The following is a 17,476-nucleotide window of genomic DNA, read 5'->3' on the forward strand; positions in this document are numbered from 1 at the left end:
CCTCACAGGCTCTCCACCAGGCCACACAGAGTCTCCTGGCTCCTAAGGAAGACTGAGGGAGCTCTGCTGTTCCCAGTGTGGGCAGGAAAAGCTAGAAGTGTTTCTGCAGTACTTAAAATCCAGAGAATCCTTGGGAAGAGGACTACTGTCATTTTAAAACTACCTTAGTGTCTACTCTTCTTCCACATTATTTCCTTTGATAAAAACAATAAAAAGTGCAGAGATGTTCTTGAAAATGTCAACTACAGTTTGATGGTTTTACAATGCCTTAAAATATTTCTCAACCTTTCACCCAGTAACTTCTCTTCTACAAATCTAGCCAAAGAGAATAATGATGTATTTAGAAAAGTGTTCATCACGGCACTTTTTATTATAAGAAAAAAGGGAAACTAAGTAAACATGCAAAAATAGTTAAATTGTGGGCATTTACAATATGTACCAGCCATTAATTACTTTAGCACATTTTCATGACGTGAAAATGTTCCCGAAATCATTAAAATACACAATTATAATAACACCGCAATTGACTTATGCAGTCTAAATCACATAAGTACCTGGCATGACGAGTAAAGGTATACAAGTAGGAGAGAGAACGGATTCCCTCAAAATACTGAGAAAGGTTCTCTCTGGGCCGTAGGTGCTAAATTTTCAGAGAGCATGCATTGTTTTTATAATAAGAAAAACACAGGTTTTTCTAAAAGCATAAGGCATTTCATTCAGTTTCCTCTCATTTTCCTCACTACGTATCCCATCAGAATACCAAAAACACATACATTTGCCATTCAGAGTTGCTATTCCCACAAGGAAAACAAAGATGTGCGGATGGAATTACCATGCTAGAATGGACAGTCGCCTGTTCGATGTATCTTGCAATGCCAGTGACAAATGCATTTCTGTCTTCAAAGTTAGTGTTGAAATTTGGCTGAAAGGAAGAGAAAAACCATCATGCGGGGGTCGGCATGGCAGGCAGTGCACCCGCGGCGCCCAGCACACACCTGGTATAGCAGTGAGGATGGTGGGGGCTCAATACAGGGCTGCTGGTCAGGCAGAGGCAGCTCTTCTAGGAGATCCACGTTGGACAGCGCATCCTCCAGTGTCACCTGGGCCGCCATCCTGGCCTAGAACAAAACACAAAGCTACCTGTGCTGTGAGGAAGGGCAGGGGCACCTGACAATCCTTCTGGGATGGGGAAATCAGGCCCCCACTTGCCTGACTCCTCTCCTGAGGGCACTGGGGTGGCTGAGATGGTCACAGTCAGTCCCTGGGGTCTAGCAGCTCTCCCAGGGCTCGCTGGCAGGGGAGTCACAATGTTGCCTCTTGCCGCCTCCAGGAGTGTCATGGTGCAGGATACATGGGCCACCACATGTGCAGTCGCTTCATGCCACCCTTCCCACCTCGGGGCCACCGCTGTCCCTAAAGGGCTCTCTAGGAGGGTGTGACAACCCCTTCATGGGCTGGAGGAGGGAACATCCCCTCCAACACCACATCCGCCCCAAGGAGGCCGGCACAACCTCCAAGGGGGCTTCCCTGCACACGGATGTTTCCCAGGCAGTACCTCCAAGCAGGGTTACATGTTAGGAATGGAGATGGAAATGGCTAGAGCCCTCCCTCCAGAAGTACAGGGGCAGCCTGCAGTGACTACTAAGGAGATGGCTGGGGGCCAAGGTGAAACAGGGAGGGGGCCGTTAGCACAAGACTGAAAGCAGAACTCTGAGGCTCATGTACAGAAGCATAGAAACGGAGCAGATCTCATCTAAATACAAATCTGTGCCGGCTCTGGGGAAAAGGAGTAGGCATACTCCAGCGTGCCTCCTGCTGAATGCTGCTCCAACTCTGGATGGGACACAGAGAGTAGCTCTAATCCTAGATAAGACACATCAAGCAACTCCGACCCTGGACAAGACATGAGAGGCTGCTCTGACCCCAGACAGGACATGCAGCGCAGCCCCAACCACAGACAAGACACATGGGGCACCCACGTTGTTCCGAGAAGGAAAGAACACCAGTCAGGATGGAGAAGAACACTGAATGGAAGAAGCAGTCAATCACTCCTCCCAGAACTGGGCTCCAGACTAGGCATGGGTGTGGAAGTGCACAGAGCATCAGGTTACCAAAGCCCTGGTATGCTGGCTAGGGAACCACAAAGGGAACCCCAGGGCACTGGAAAGCCCCAGGGGCAGTGTGGAGAGGAAGAAGCTCCCAAGAGCAAGTCCACAGAGTTGCTCATGAGTGTCAGGCCCCCTCCCAAGCTGTAGGTGATGGATCTGATCCTCTCATACCGTCCCTTGAGCCCACAGCCAGATCCCAGACTGCACGGGTAGCACACAGAGGACAGATCGAAACGGCACTGCAGAGGCTCTGAGAACAGAATTGATACTGAATCACAAACCAAACAAGGCAGGTTGGAACTGCAGCCTAAAATTGAACCATGTTGTTTGCCTGCTAAAATGAAAAATTAGCATTCACCTAGGATTTAAATAAGACCCATGGTCCTAGATCATTATATCCAAAACATGCAGCCGCAATGCAAACTACTCAGCACACAAAGAACCAAGAATGTCCTGACTCCTACGGGAAAAGATAAGCAACAAGGCAGGTGTTGCAATTCTCATATCAGACCAAGTGGATTTCAAAATAAGACAGGTAAAGAGAGACACAGAGGGACAATATATAATGATCAAAGGGACACTTCATCAAGAAGAAATAACGCTTATAAATATCTATGCACCCAACACAGGAGCACCAAGATTCATAAAGCAACTATTAACAGACCTAAAGGAAGATGTTAAAAACAACACAATAATAGTAGGGGACCTCAACACCCCACTCACATCAATGGACAGATCATCCAGACAGAAAATCAACAAGGAAATAGTGGAGCTGAATGAAAAACTAAAACAATTGGACTTAATAGACATATATAGATCACTCCACCCTGAAGGAGCTGAATACACATTCTTCTCAAGTGCACATGGAACATTCTCTAGGATAGACCATATGTTGGGAAACAAGACAAGCCTCTACAAATTTAAAAAAATTGAAATAATAACAAGCATCTTCTCAGATCATAGTGCTATAAGGCTAGAAATTAATTACAAGAAAAAAGCTGAGAAAGGCACAAAGATGTGGAGACTAAACAACACACTACTGAACAAGCAAATGGATCATTGAAGAAATTAAAGAAGAAATAAAAAAATACCTGGAAACAAATGAAAATGATAGCATGCCATACCAACTCATACGGGATACAGCAAAAGCTGTATTAAGAGGAAAATTCATCGCAATACAGGCACATCTTAACAAACAAGAAAAATCCCAAATAAGCAACCTTAAAGCACACCTAAATGAACTAGAGAAAAAAGAACAAATGAAGCCCAAAGTCAGCAGAAGGAGAGAAATAATAAAAATCAGAGCAGAAATAAATACTATTGAAACGAAAAAGGCAGTAGAAAGGATCAATGAGACAAAGAGCTGGTTTTTTGAGAAGATAAATAAAATTGAGAAACCACTAGCCAGACTTACAAAGAAAAAAAGGGAGAAAGCTCAGATAAACAAAATCAGAAATGAGTGAGGAGAAATAACAACAGACTCTGCAGAAATACAACAGATTATGAGAGAATACTACAAAAAACTATATGCCAACAGAATGGATAACCTAGAGGAAATGGATAAATTCCTGGACTCCTACAATCTCCCAAAGCTCACTCAAGAAGAGGCAGACAATTTGAACACACCAATCACAAGGAAAGAGATTGAAACAGCAATCAAAAACATCCCAAAGAATACAACCCCAGGACCAGATGGCTTTCCTGGGGAATTCTACCAAACTTTCAGAGAGGATTTAATACCTATCCTTTTCAAGCTATTCCAAAAAATTAGGGAAGATGGAACACTTCCTAACACATTCTATGAGGCCAACATCACGCTGATACCAAAACCTGACAAGGACACCACGAAAAAAGAGAACTACAGGCCAATATCGCTGATGAACATAGATGCAAAAATTCTAAACAAAATTTTGGCAACCAGAATTCAGCAATTCATCAAAAGAATCATACATCAGGATCAGGAGGGATTCATACCAGGGACACAGGGATGGTTCAACATCCGCAAATCAATCAACGTGATACACCACATCAACAAACTGAGGAATAAAAACCACATGATCATCTCAATAGATGCAGAGAAGGCATTTGACAAGATCCAACAGCCATTTATGATAAAAACTCTGAACAAAATGGGCATAGAAGGAAACTACCTCAACATAATAAAGGCCATATGTGACAAACCCATAGCCAACATCATACTCAATGGGCAAAAACTGAACCCCATCTCCCTGAAAACAGGAACAAGACAAGGATGCCCTCTATCACCACTCTTATTTAACATAGTACTGGAGGTCCTGGCCAGAGCAATCAGGCAAGAAAAAGGAATAAAAGGAATCCAAATAGGGAGCGAAGAATTGAAACTCTCGCTGTTTGCAGACGACATGATCTTATATATAGAAAATCCCAAAGAATCCATTGGAAAACTGTTAGAAGTAATCAACAACTACAGCAAAGTTGCAGGGTATAAAATCAATTTGCATAAATCAGTAGCATTTCTATACTCCAGTAATGAACCAACAGAAAAAGAACTCAAGAATACAATACCATTCACAATCGCAACAAAAAGAATAAAATACCTTGGGGTAAACTTAACTAAGGAAGTGAAGGACCTATATAATGAAAATTACAAGGCCTTTCTGAGAGAATTGGATGACGACATAAGGAGATGGAAAGACATTCCATGTACATGGATTGGAAGAATAAACATAGTTAAAATGTCCATTCTACCTAAAGCAATCTACAGATTCAACGCCATCCCAATCAGAATCCCAGTGACATTCTTTACAGAATTAGAACAAAGAATCCTAAAATTCATATGGGGCAACAAAAGACCCCGAATTGCTAAAGCAATCCTGAGAAAAAAGAACAAAACGGGAGGCATCACAATCCCTGACTTCAAAACATACTACAAAGCTACAGTAATCAAAACAGCATGGTACTGGTACAAAAACAGGGGCACAGATCAATGGAACAAAATTGAAAGCCCAGAAATAAAACCACACATCTATGGACAGCTTATCTTTGACAAAGGAGCTGAGGGCATACAATGGAGAAAAGAAAGTCTTTTCAACAAATGGTGCTGGGAAAACTGGAAAGCCACATGTAAAAGAATGAAAATTGACCATTCTTTTTCACCATTCACCAAAATAAACTCAAAATGGATTAAAGACCTAAAGGTGAGACCTGAAACCATAAGGCTTCTGGAAGAAAACGTAGGCAGTACACTCTTTGACATCAGTATTAAAAGGATCTTTTCAGACACCATGCCTTCTCAGAGAAGGGAAACAATAGAAAGAATAAACAAATGGGACTTCATCAGATTAAAGAGCTTTTTCAAGGCAAATGAAAACAGGATTGAAACAAAAAAACAACCCACTAACTGGGAAAAAATATTTGCAAGTCATATATCTGACAAAGGCTTAATATCCTTAATATATAAAGAACTCTCGCAACTCAATCACAAAACATCAAACAACCCAATCAAAAAATGGGCTGGAGACATGAACAGACATTTCTCCAAAGAAGATATACTGATGGCCAATAGGCACATGAAAAGATGCTCATCATCGCTGATCATCAGGGAAATGCAAATCAAAACTACACTAAGATATCACCTTACACCTGTTAGAATGACAAAAATATCTAAAACTAATAGCAACAAATGTTGGAGAGGTTGCGGAGAAAAAGGAACCCTCATACACTGCTGGTGGGAATGCAAACTGGTGCAGCCACTATGGAAAACAGTATGGAGATTCCTCAAAAAACTAAAAATAGAACTACCATACGATCCAGCCATCCCACTACTGGGTATTTATCCAAAGAGCCTGAAGTCAGCAATCCCAAAAGTCCTGTGCACCCCAATGTTTATTGCAGCACTGTTTACAATAGCCAAGACGTGGAAGCAATCTAAGTGCCCATCAACAGACGAATGGATAAAGAAGATGTGGTACATATATACAATGGAATACTACTCAGCTGCAAAACAGAACAAAATCATTCCATTTGCAATAACATGGATGGACCTTGAGAGAATTAGGTTAAGTGAAATAAGCCAGCAAGAGAAAGATAATCTGTGTATGACTCCACTCATATGAGGAATTTAAAACTATGGACCAAGAACAGTTTAGTGGATACCAGGGGAAAGGTGGGGTGGGAGGTGGGCACAAAGGGTGAAGTGGTGCACCTACAACATGACTGACAAACATTAATGTACAATTGAAATTTCACAAGATTGTAACCTATCAATAACTCAATTAAAAAAAAAAAAAGATAAGCAACAGATACCAATGCTGAAATAACACAGATGTTACAATTATGTACCTGACTTCAAAGCAACTACTATAAAAATGCTCTAACAAACAATAACACTCCCAAACAGAAAGAAAAGATTGAAATCCAGCCAAAAAAAAAAAGATATCTTTATACAGGCATGCACTGCACCATGACATTTCAGTTAGCAATGGACCACATATATGACCATGGTCCCATAAGATCAGTACCGTAGAGCCTAGGAGTGAAGTAGGCTATACCATCTAGGTGTGTGTAAGTACAATCTGCGATGTTCACATGACAAAATCTCCTAATGACAACTTTCTCAGAACGGATCCTGTCACTAAGCGACGCGTGACTGTATAAAGAACAAAATGAAAATTTCAGAATTAAAAAATACCATACTCAAATTTTAAAAACTGCCTACACGAGCTCAAGAGCAGAGGAAAGATTCAGTGAACTTAAAGACAGAACAACTGGAATTGTCTAATCTGAACAACAGGGAGAACAAAGACTGAAAAAAATCGAAGAGCCTCAGGGACTTCTGGGACAAGAGAAACGATCTAACATTTGTGTCAGAATGCAAGATGGACAGCAGAAAGTGGGCAGTACTGAAAAAGAGTTGAAAACAATGACTGAGAACTTCCCAAATTTTGCAGAAGACTTTTGTCCACAGATCCAAGAAGCTCAATGAAAGCCAAACAGGGTGTATCTGAAGAAATCCAAGACTGGTATACACTAAAGACAAGGGAAAAATATCTTGAAAACAGCCAGAGAAAAATAGCTCATTACCTGAAGAAGAGCAATGTGAATGCCTGTGGATTTCTCCTTGGAAACCAGGGACCCTGGGGAAGTGGAATGATACTTGTTAAGTCTGAAAGAAAAGAAGGGTCGACCCAGAATCCTACCTCAATCGAAAATATCCTTTAGGGATGAACATGAAATAAGGACATTCTCAGATAAAGAAAAACTAAGAGAACTCACAGACAGAAGACTAATGAAGCTCTTCAGATATAAGTGAAATGCTACCAGGAGGTCACTGGGGACATGAAGAATGAAACAAAAGTGACAGAAAGGTAAATACTACAGAACAGATGATTCCCTCCACAGCTCTTTAAAAGATGTTTGGGGAGAGTGACATCAGCATCATGGTGGAGTGAGCTCCTCCCTTAGACTCTCCCCGCTAAGATACAATAAAAAGAACATTCACAAACCAACACGGGACATTCACACAACACAATAGACATCTAAGAGACCCACAGAGCCATACCTCTGAAGGTGGAGGTGCTGGACCCCCAGAAGGAAGCGGAAGGAGGTAAGGGGATCTCCTCTCCTTCCCCAGCAGCGATCTAGGGTGTAGGACTGCATGCAACTCTGCAAGGAGACGGGGAGGGGTAGCTCTCCAAGGGAACACCTTTGCTCTCCAACCTGCCTCCCAACTATGGGAAAGCCCCACACAGGGGAGGCCAAGCAATTGTCAGGGTGTCTTCATCAAGCCAGCACCTGAGGAGGGCAGACAGCGAGGGAAAAGTGAGAACATCCTTGTGATCACGCAGGTGAAAGGAAGCACACCTTCCCCACCTGGAGCACCAGCTTGGTGGGGCAGAGCAAGGGACCCCCACCAGAGTGCATGCCCATACCTTTGTAAAGTAGCAGTGGCCAGCAGGCAATCACAAACATGCCCCATCAGCGTTTCCAAAGGACAGGCATACATGCCAGGATAGCAGCAGGCTCAGAATACACAGCTCCTGCTTGCCCCCGGTGGCAGCAGATAGAATCTGTGACCAGATACTTCCACTATGCAAAGGCACAAGTCCACCCCATCAAACAGCATGAAAACGTATATTAATACTCCAGATCAGAAGGAAAATGACAAGCACCCAGAAACCAATCCTGAAGGCACAGAAATTTACAATCTCAATGACAGAGAATTCAAAACAGCTACCATAAAAACTTCAATGAGGGACCAGCTTGGTGATGTGACGCAGAAGTTAAGTTCGCACATTCCGCTTCGGCGGCCTGGGGTTTGCTGGGTCGGATCTTGGTTGCAGACCTATGCGCCGCTTGTCAAGCCATGCTGTGGCAGGCGTCCCACATATAAAAAGTAGAGGAAGATGGGCATGGATGTTAGCTCAGGGCCATTCTTCCTCAGCAAGGAGGAGGATTGGTGGCAGATGTTAGCTCAGGGCTAATCTTCCTCAAAAAAAAGAAAAACTCAATGAGTTACAAGAAAATTTGGAAAGGCAGCTCAATGAAATCAGGAAGAAAATGAACGAACAGAGGGAATTCTTCACAAAAGAGATTGAAACTATAAAGAAAATCCAATCAGAAATGGTGGAGATGAAAAACACTATGAATGAAATAAAGAAAAATCTGGAGTCCCTGAATAACACAACTGCTATTATGGAGGACAGAATTAGCAGCTTGGAGGACAGAAATATAGAAATGCTTCAGATGGCAGAGAGAGACTAAGAACAAAAAGAAATGAAGAAATTCTCCGAGAAATATCCAGCTCAACTAGGAAATGCAACATGAGGATAATAGGTATTCCAGAGTGCAAAGAGAGGGAGAAAGGAGCAGAAAGCTTGTTCAAAGAATTAATAACTGGAAACTTCCTAAACCTGGGGAAGGAGCTGGAATTACAAGTAAAAGAAGCTAATAGAACTCCTAATTATATCCATGTAAGAAGACCTTCTCCAAGGCATATATTAGTAAAACTGGCAAAAGTCAATGACAGAAGGGGCTGGCCCCGTGGCCGAGTGGTTAAGTTCGTGCGCTCCGCTGCAGGCGGCCCAGTGTTTCGTTGGTTCGAATCCTGGGCGCGGACATGGCACTGCTCATCAAGCCACACTGAGGCAGCGTCCCACATGCCACAACTAGAGGAACCCACAACGAAGAATACACAACTATGTACCGGGGGGGCTTTGGGGAGAAAAAGGAAAAAATAAAATCTTTAAAAAAAAAAAAAAAGTCAATGACAGAAAAAATACTAAGGGCAGCAAGGCAGAAGAAAATAAAATACAAAGGAACTCTTATCAGGATGTCAGGGGATTTCCCAGGAGAAAACTTACAGGACAGGAGAGAGTAGAATGATATATTCAAAATTCTGAAAAACAGAAACTTTCAGCCAAGAATACTCTAGCCAGTGAAATTATCCATCAGATATGATGGAGAATTAAAAAATTTCCAGATGAACCAAAGCTGAGGGAGTGGATCACCACAAGGCTCCCCACTCCACACACAAGAAATGATCTAGAAGTCCCTCATACCTGGATAAAAAAGGGTTTACAGATCTTTGAGCAAGGAGATAACCCGGCAGACAAAATCAGAAAATTGCACCTCTCTGTCAGGACAGGTTAGCAAACACTTAATTGTAACAATAAAGATAAAGGGAAGGAAAATAACAAAAATAAATATAATCTCATCACAAACTGACAACACAAAAAGGAGTAAGTTGTGACAATAATAACTTAGAAGAGGAAAAGAAAAGGGATGGGACTTGCTCTGGCTAAGAAAATAAGAGCCTGTCAGAAAATGGACTATCTCATCTATGAGATTTTTTACACAAACCTCACAGTAACCACTAAACAATCAAAACAGACACAAATGATAAATAAAGAGAAAACTATCATAGAGAACTACCAAACTAAATTGGCAGTGTGAAATAAATGAGATGAGAAATAACAGAAATACAGATTAACCAGAGAACAAGTGATATAATCGATAATCACTCTAAATGTAAATGGATTGAATTCTCCAATAAAAACAAAGAGAGTGGCCTGACAGATTAAAAAACAAGACGCAACAATATGCTGCTTCTACGAAACACATTTCAGCTCTAAAGACAAACACAGGCTCAGAGTGAAGGGATTGAAGATGATACTCCAAGCTAATGGCAAACAAAAGAAAGCAGGTGTTGCCATACTTGTATCAGACAAAGTAAACTTCAAGATAAAACAGGGAATAAGAGACAAAGAGGGACAGTATATAATGATCAAAGGGACACTGCACCAGAAAGACAGAACACTTATAAATATCTATACACCCAACACAGAAGCACCAAAGTACATAAAGCAACTACTAACAAACCTAAAAGGAGATTTAAACAGCAACATAATAACAGTAGGGGACCTTAACACCACACTTTCATCAATGGATAGATCATCCAGACAGAAAGGCAACAAGGAAACAGTGGATTTAAATAACAGTGGACTTAATAGGTATATTTAGAACACTCTATCCAAAAATAGCAGAATATACATTTTTCTCAAGTGCACATGCAACATTCTCAAACATAGACCATATGTTGGGAAACAAGGCAAGCCTCAACAAATTTAAGGTTGAAATCATATCAAGCATCTTTTCCAACCACAATGCTATGAAACTAGAAATCAACTACAAGAAAAAAGCTGGAAAAGTGACAAATAGGGGGAGACTAAACAACATGCTACTGAACAACCACTGGATCACTGAAGAAATTAAAGAGGAAATCCAAAAATATCTGGAGACAAATGAAAATGAAAAGATATCATCCCAACTCATATGGGATGCAGCAAAAGTGGTCCTAAAAGGGAAATTCATAGCAATACAGGCCTACCTTAACAAACAAGAAAAAGCTCAAATAAGCAATCTTAAACTACACCTAACAGAATTAGAAAAACAAGAAAAAACAAACCCCAAAGTCAGTAGAAGGAAGGAACTAATAAAAATTAGTGCAGAAATAATGAAGTTGACACCAAAAAAAAAAAAAAAAAAAAAAACAGCAGAAAGGATCAAAGACACAAAGAGCTGGTTTGTTGAGAAGATAAACAAAATCGACAAACCCTTAGCCAGACTCACTAAGACAAAAAGAGAGAAGTCTCAAACCAATAAATTAGAAATGGAAGAGGAGAAATTACAACAGATACCACAGAAACACAAAGGATTATGAGAGAATACTAAGAAAAGCTATATGCCAACAAAGTGGACACTCTACAAGAAACAGACAAATTCTCAGACTCATTCAACATCCCAAAACTGAATCAAGAAGAAATAGAGAATCTGAATAGACAAATCACAAGACGTTGAAACAGTAATCAAAAACCTCCCCCAAATAAAAGTCCAGGACCAGATGGTTTCTCTAGAAAATTCTACCGAACATTAAAAGAAGATTTAATACCTATCCTTCTCAAACTATTCCAAAAAGTGGAAGAAGACAGAACACTTCCTAACACATTTTACGAGGTCAACATCACCATGATTCCAAAGCCAGACAAGGACAACATTAAGAAGGAAAACTACAGGCCAATATCACTGATGAATATAGATGCAAAAATCCTCAACAAAATATTGGCAAACCGAATACAACAATACATTAAAAGGATCACACATCGTGATCGAGTGGGATTTACACCAGGGATGCAGGGGTGGTTCAACATCTGCAAATCAATCAATGTGATACACCACATTAATAAAATGAGAGATAAAAACCACATGATCATCTCAATAGACGCGGACAAAACATTCGACAAGACGTAACATCCATTTACCATAAAAACTCTCAATAAAATGGTTATAGAAGTAAAGTACCTCAACATAATAAAGGCCATATATGACAAACCCACAGCCAACATCATACTCAATGGGGAAAAACTCAAAGCCATCCCTCTGAGAACAGGAACGAGACAAGGGTGCCCACTCTCACCACTCTTATTCAACACAGTACTGGAGGCTTTGGCCAGAGCAATTTGGCAAGAAAAGGAAATAAAAGGGATCCAAATTGGCAATGAAGAAGTGAAATTCTCACTCTTTGCAGATGACGTGATTTTATATATGGAAAATCCTAAGGAATCCAATAGAAAACTCTCAGAAATAATCAACAACTACAGCAAAGTTGCAGGGTATAAAGTCAACTTACAAAAAACCAGTGGCATTTCTATACTCTAATAACAAACTAACCAAAAGGCCACTCAAGAAGACAATCCCATTGACAATCGCAACAACAGCAACAACAAAAATATCTAGGAATAAATTTAAGCAAGGAGGTGAAAGACCTATACAATGAAAACTACAAGAATTTCCTGAAAGAAACTGATGGCAACATAAAAAGATGGAAAGACGTTCCTTGCACAAGGATTGGAAGAATAAACATAGTTAAAATGTCCATACTACCTAAAGCAATCTACAGATTCAATGCAATTCCAATCAGAATCCCAATGACATTCCTCAAAGAAACAGAACAAAGAATCCTAAAATTCATAGGGGGCAACGAAAGACCCTGAATTGCTACAACAATCCTGAGAAAAAAGAACAAAGCTGGTGGCATCACAATTCCTGACTTCAAAATATACTACAAAGCTACTGTAATCAAAACAGCATGGTATTGGTACAAAAACAGGCAAACAGATCAATGGAACAGAATTGGAAGCCCAGTAATAAAACTTCACATCTAAGGGCAGATAATCTCCGACAAACGAGCCTGAGAACATACAATGGAGAAAGGAAAGTCTCTTCAACAAATGCTGCTGGGAAAACTGGACAGCCACCTGTAAAAGAACGAAAACAGACCATTCTCTTACACCACCCACAAAAATAAAATCAAAATGGATCAAAGATTTAAAGGTAAGACCTGAAACCACAAGGCGTCTAGAAGAAAATACAGGTAGTACACTCTTTGACATTAGTCTTAAAAGGATCTTTTCAGACACCGTGTCTCCTCGGACAAGGGAAACAACAGAAAGAATAAACAAGTGGGACTTACCAGACTAAAGAGCTTCCACAAGGCAAGGGAAAACAGGATTGAAATGAAAAGACAACTCACCAATTGGGAAAAAACATGTGCAAATCATGTATCCGACAAAGGGTTAATCTCCACAATACACAAAGAACTCACACAACTCAACAACAAAACATCAAACCACCCGATCAAAAAATGGGCGGAGGATATGAACAGACATTTCTCCAAAGAAGATACATGGATGGCACATAGGCACATGAAAAGATGCTCATCATCACTGATCATCAGGGAAATGCAAATGGAAACTACACTAAGATATCACCTTACATCTGTTAGAATGGCTATAATAACCAAGACAAAAAATAATAAATGTTGGAGAGGTTGTGGAGAAAAAGGAACCCTCCTACACTGCTGGTAGGAATGCAAACTGGTGCAGCCACTATGGAAAACAGTATGGAGATTTCTCAAAAAATTAAAAATAGAAATGCCATACGACCCAGCCATCTCACTACTGGGTATCTATCCAAAGAACTTGAAATCAGCAATTCAAATAGACTCACGTACCACTATGTTCAGTGAAACATTATTCACAATAGCCAAGACATGCAAGCAACCTAAGTGTCCATTAACTGATAAGTGGATAAAGAAGATACGGTGTGTATAAATACATATATACATATATATATATATATACAACGATTCCATCGTATATACAATGATTACCACTCAGCCATAAAAAGTGATAAAATCGTCCCATTCACAAAAACATGGATGGACCGTGAGGGTATTACGTTAAGCGAAACAACACAGATAGAGAAAGACAAACTCAGTATGATTTCTCTCAGATGTGGAAAATAAACACATGGACAAAGAGAACAGATTAGTGGTTACCAGGGGGAAGGGGAGTCGGGGGTGGGCACAAAGGGTGAAGGGGCGCAGCTATGACTGACAAAAAATAATGTACAACTGTAATTTCACAATGTTGTAAACTATCATAACCTCAATAAAAAAATTTTTTTAAAAAGGTTAAAATAAATAAATAAATGCTCTCTCATGTTCATTTTCACAAGTCAACTGAAATACTCTGAAAGAAGCACTCTCAGAACAATTCCAATTATTACGTTTATTGCTGATTTAGGCAAATCTTTCGAACCATGTATTGCTGTTTTCAGGAAAATAGTAACTATCTTTTCGATAAATGCACTAAAACAAATCAAATAAATGGCCTAATATATACCAATCCATTCACTCTGAAAATAACAAGTCAAAAGACAGATTATAACTAAATAATTTCATTTTAAAAATATTCAAATAATTAAAATCTGTGTTCAATTAGAATTGCTAAAAAACTCAACAAGTTTAAATTTCAGGGAAGTACTTGATTTAAATCACAAATCAAAACCAAATATTAAACCATCAAAGTTTCTTCTATCAACACTTCAAATGAAAAATTTAGCTTCTTACCAGACAGCTGCTAAATTGGAGTGCAAATGTAAACTATGAGGAAACCTCGAGGACCTGGCTGTCCAGTACTGACGGATCACATGCTGTTCTAGCCAGCTTCGGGCATCTGGCTCATCTACTGGAAGAAAATTTAATAAGTTTAAGTTATAAGAGCTAACAAAAAAACACAATCAACTTTGCCACAATATCTGGACTTAACGGTTCCTTTCAAACATTCAACTGAAAAAGGCTCTTTAAAAGCTACCTGGCAATGTCTATAAACATAAGCATTTATTTAAAACCATATAAATATTGAGACATACATACAAAATTCAATTAAATGCCATTGGCTAAAAAGTAAAAAGAAAAATATTATTCAATTTTAAAATGACCCCATGAATAAAAAGACACAAACAGTACACTTGAATGGTTCAATAATCATGAAAGAAATTAAAAGGGTAACCAGAGATGTTCCTAAGCACCCCCAAACCAGTACCAGGGTTTGAAGGATTAGATATCTTATACAGGTTGTTCAAGAAAAAGGGAAAGCTGCCTAACGTTCTATGAGGCTAATATAATTTTGCTTCTAAAACCAGATAAAGACATGATAGGAAAAGTAATTCACTAAAGAATAAAGATGGAAAATACTAAATTAAAAAACAGCTAATCCAATCCAATAATGAAGTAAAAAATAGCAGGAAGATCAAGGAAGTTTAGCACAGGAATTCAAGGGTGATTCACTATCAGAAAACCTGTCAATATAGTAATAGAGGAAAATTATAGGATTATCTCACAGATAAAGATTAGCATTTGATAAAGTTTAATATTTATTTGTGATTTAAAAACTCCCAGAAAAACAGGAATAGAAGGAAATTGTCTTAATTTGATAAAGGCCGCATACTCAGAACCTATACCAAAAACCATCACACTTAATGGAGGAATTTCAGAGTCAATCCTTTTAGGATGAAACCCATATACCAGGAAATCCACTCCCACTGCTACTGCTTCCCCTGCAGACTAGAGGGCTGGCCAGAAAAGAGACGTCGTTAACGCATAATGAAGAAGATAAAAGGTATAAGAACTGGCAAAATTGTCAATATTTGCAGATGAGACTGATCATCTATTCAAAAACTCCAATGGAATCAACAAACTACTATAATTAATATGAGACTTCAGAAAGAATGTTGGGGGCTGGCCCCATGGCTGAGTGGTTAAATGCGTGCACTCCACTTTGGCAGCCTGGGGTTTGCTGGTTTGGATCCTGGGCACAGACCTACACACCACTCATTGAGCTATGCTGTGGTGGCTCCCACATAGAAGAACTGGAATGACTTACAACTAGGATATACAACTATGTACTGGGGCTTTGGGGAGAAAAAAACAAAAGAAGGAAAAAAAGGAGGAAGATTGGTAACAGATATTAGCTCAGAGCCAATCTTCCTCAAAAAACAAAGAATGTTGGATATAATGATAAAAGGAATGTTCCATCCAGAGGAAATAACACTTATGAATATATATGCATCTAACACAGGAGAACCAAAGCGCATAAAGCAAATATCAACAGACCTAAAGGGAGAAGCTGACAGCAATACAATAACAGTAGGAGACCTGAACACTCCACTTATATCAATGGACAGATCATCCAGACAGAAAGTCAACAAGGGAACAGTGGCCTTAAATGAAAACGTAGACCAGATGGACTTAACAGATACATAGAGAACATCACACAATGTTATAAACCATTACAACCTCAATAAAATAATTTTTTTAAAAAAGAATGTTGCACATAAGAACAATGTACAAAAACCAAGAGTGTTTGCTTACAACAGCAACAAACAAAGCAAAAAAAACAGCATTCACAACTATTAACATACAGAGAAATTAAAAAATACTTAAGATCTTTATAAAGAAAATTTCCAAAATCTAGTATGACAAAAAAGTAGAATAAATGTAGATGTTTTCATAGTAAAGACGTCAAATCTCCCTAAGGTAAATCTATAGATCCAATGCAATTCCAACAAAAATTTCAGCTGGGTTTTTATAAAGGAACTTATCACACTGCTTCTAAAATATCTATGGAAGAATACAATTTCACATATAGCTAAGTCAATTTTGAAAAAGAGTAATGGAGGTGAGCAAGAAACTTGCCTTCTACCTGTAGGGACATATTACAAAGCCACGTAAATAAAAACAGCCTGTTTCTCAGCAACTCACAGTAAGGGAAGAGAATAGAATGTTCAGAAATAAATACACATATTGTGATACAATAATGGTAGAACCACAAAGCAATGTAGAAAGAAGGAACTATTCACTAGATGCTGCTGGAAAATCAGCTCACGACATGGGAGAAAAATAAGCTGGGCCCTTTAATCTCACTTCATAGATAAAAGTAGACCTAGTGGTAGTATGTACAAACAATGAAATAGTATTCAACCTTAAAAAGGAAGGAAATTCTGAAGACACCTGCTATAACAGTGATGAACTTTGAGGACATTGTGCTAAGTGAAACAAGCCAGTCATAAAAGGACAAATACTACAGTAGTCCCCTCTTATCCAAGGGTAATATGTTCCAAGACCCCAAGCGGATGCCTGAAACCACGGAGAGTAACAAACCTTGTACATACTATGTTTTTTCCTATACATACATACCTATGATAAAGTTTAATTTGTAAGTTAGGTACAGTACGAGATTAACAACAATAATAATAAAATAGAACAATTATAACAATATACTGTAATAAAAGTTACCATAGAGCTTAACAAAAAGAAAAAAGAGGATCTGGTGGTCACCAAAAACCAAAACCTAAGGTAATAAATAAAGCAAACAGGGGCCAGCCTGGTGGTGCAGTGGTTAAGTTTGCACGTTCCGCTTTGGCAGCCCGGGGTTCGCCAGTTCGGATCCCGGGTGCAGACACGGCACCGCTTGTCAAGCCATGCTGTG

At 39.4% G+C, this 17,476-nt stretch overlaps 1 protein-coding gene across 2 annotated transcripts in view; it reads right to left on the bottom strand.

Annotated features, from left to right (window-relative positions):
• Positions 1–17,476, bottom strand: part of LOC111775613 (cytoplasmic FMR1-interacting protein 1) — a 93,958-nt gene that overhangs the window by 63,543 nt on the left and 12,939 nt on the right. For both annotated transcript variants that reach the window (XM_070231980.1, XM_070231987.1), the window contains exons 7-9: positions 14,557–14,674; positions 996–1,118; positions 833–922 (exon numbers count right to left, since the gene is read on the bottom strand). In XM_070231980.1, the coding sequence (XP_070088081.1) occupies positions 833–922; positions 996–1,112 (207 nt within the window). In that variant the 5' untranslated portion in view covers positions 1,113–1,118; positions 14,557–14,674. The remainder of the gene's footprint in view (positions 1–832; positions 923–995; positions 1,119–14,556; positions 14,675–17,476) is intronic.

This window comes from Equus caballus, chromosome 1 (assembly GCF_041296265.1).
Source record: "Equus caballus isolate H_3958 breed thoroughbred chromosome 1, TB-T2T, whole genome shotgun sequence".
Classification (NCBI taxonomy): domain Eukaryota; kingdom Metazoa; phylum Chordata; class Mammalia; order Perissodactyla; family Equidae; genus Equus; species Equus caballus.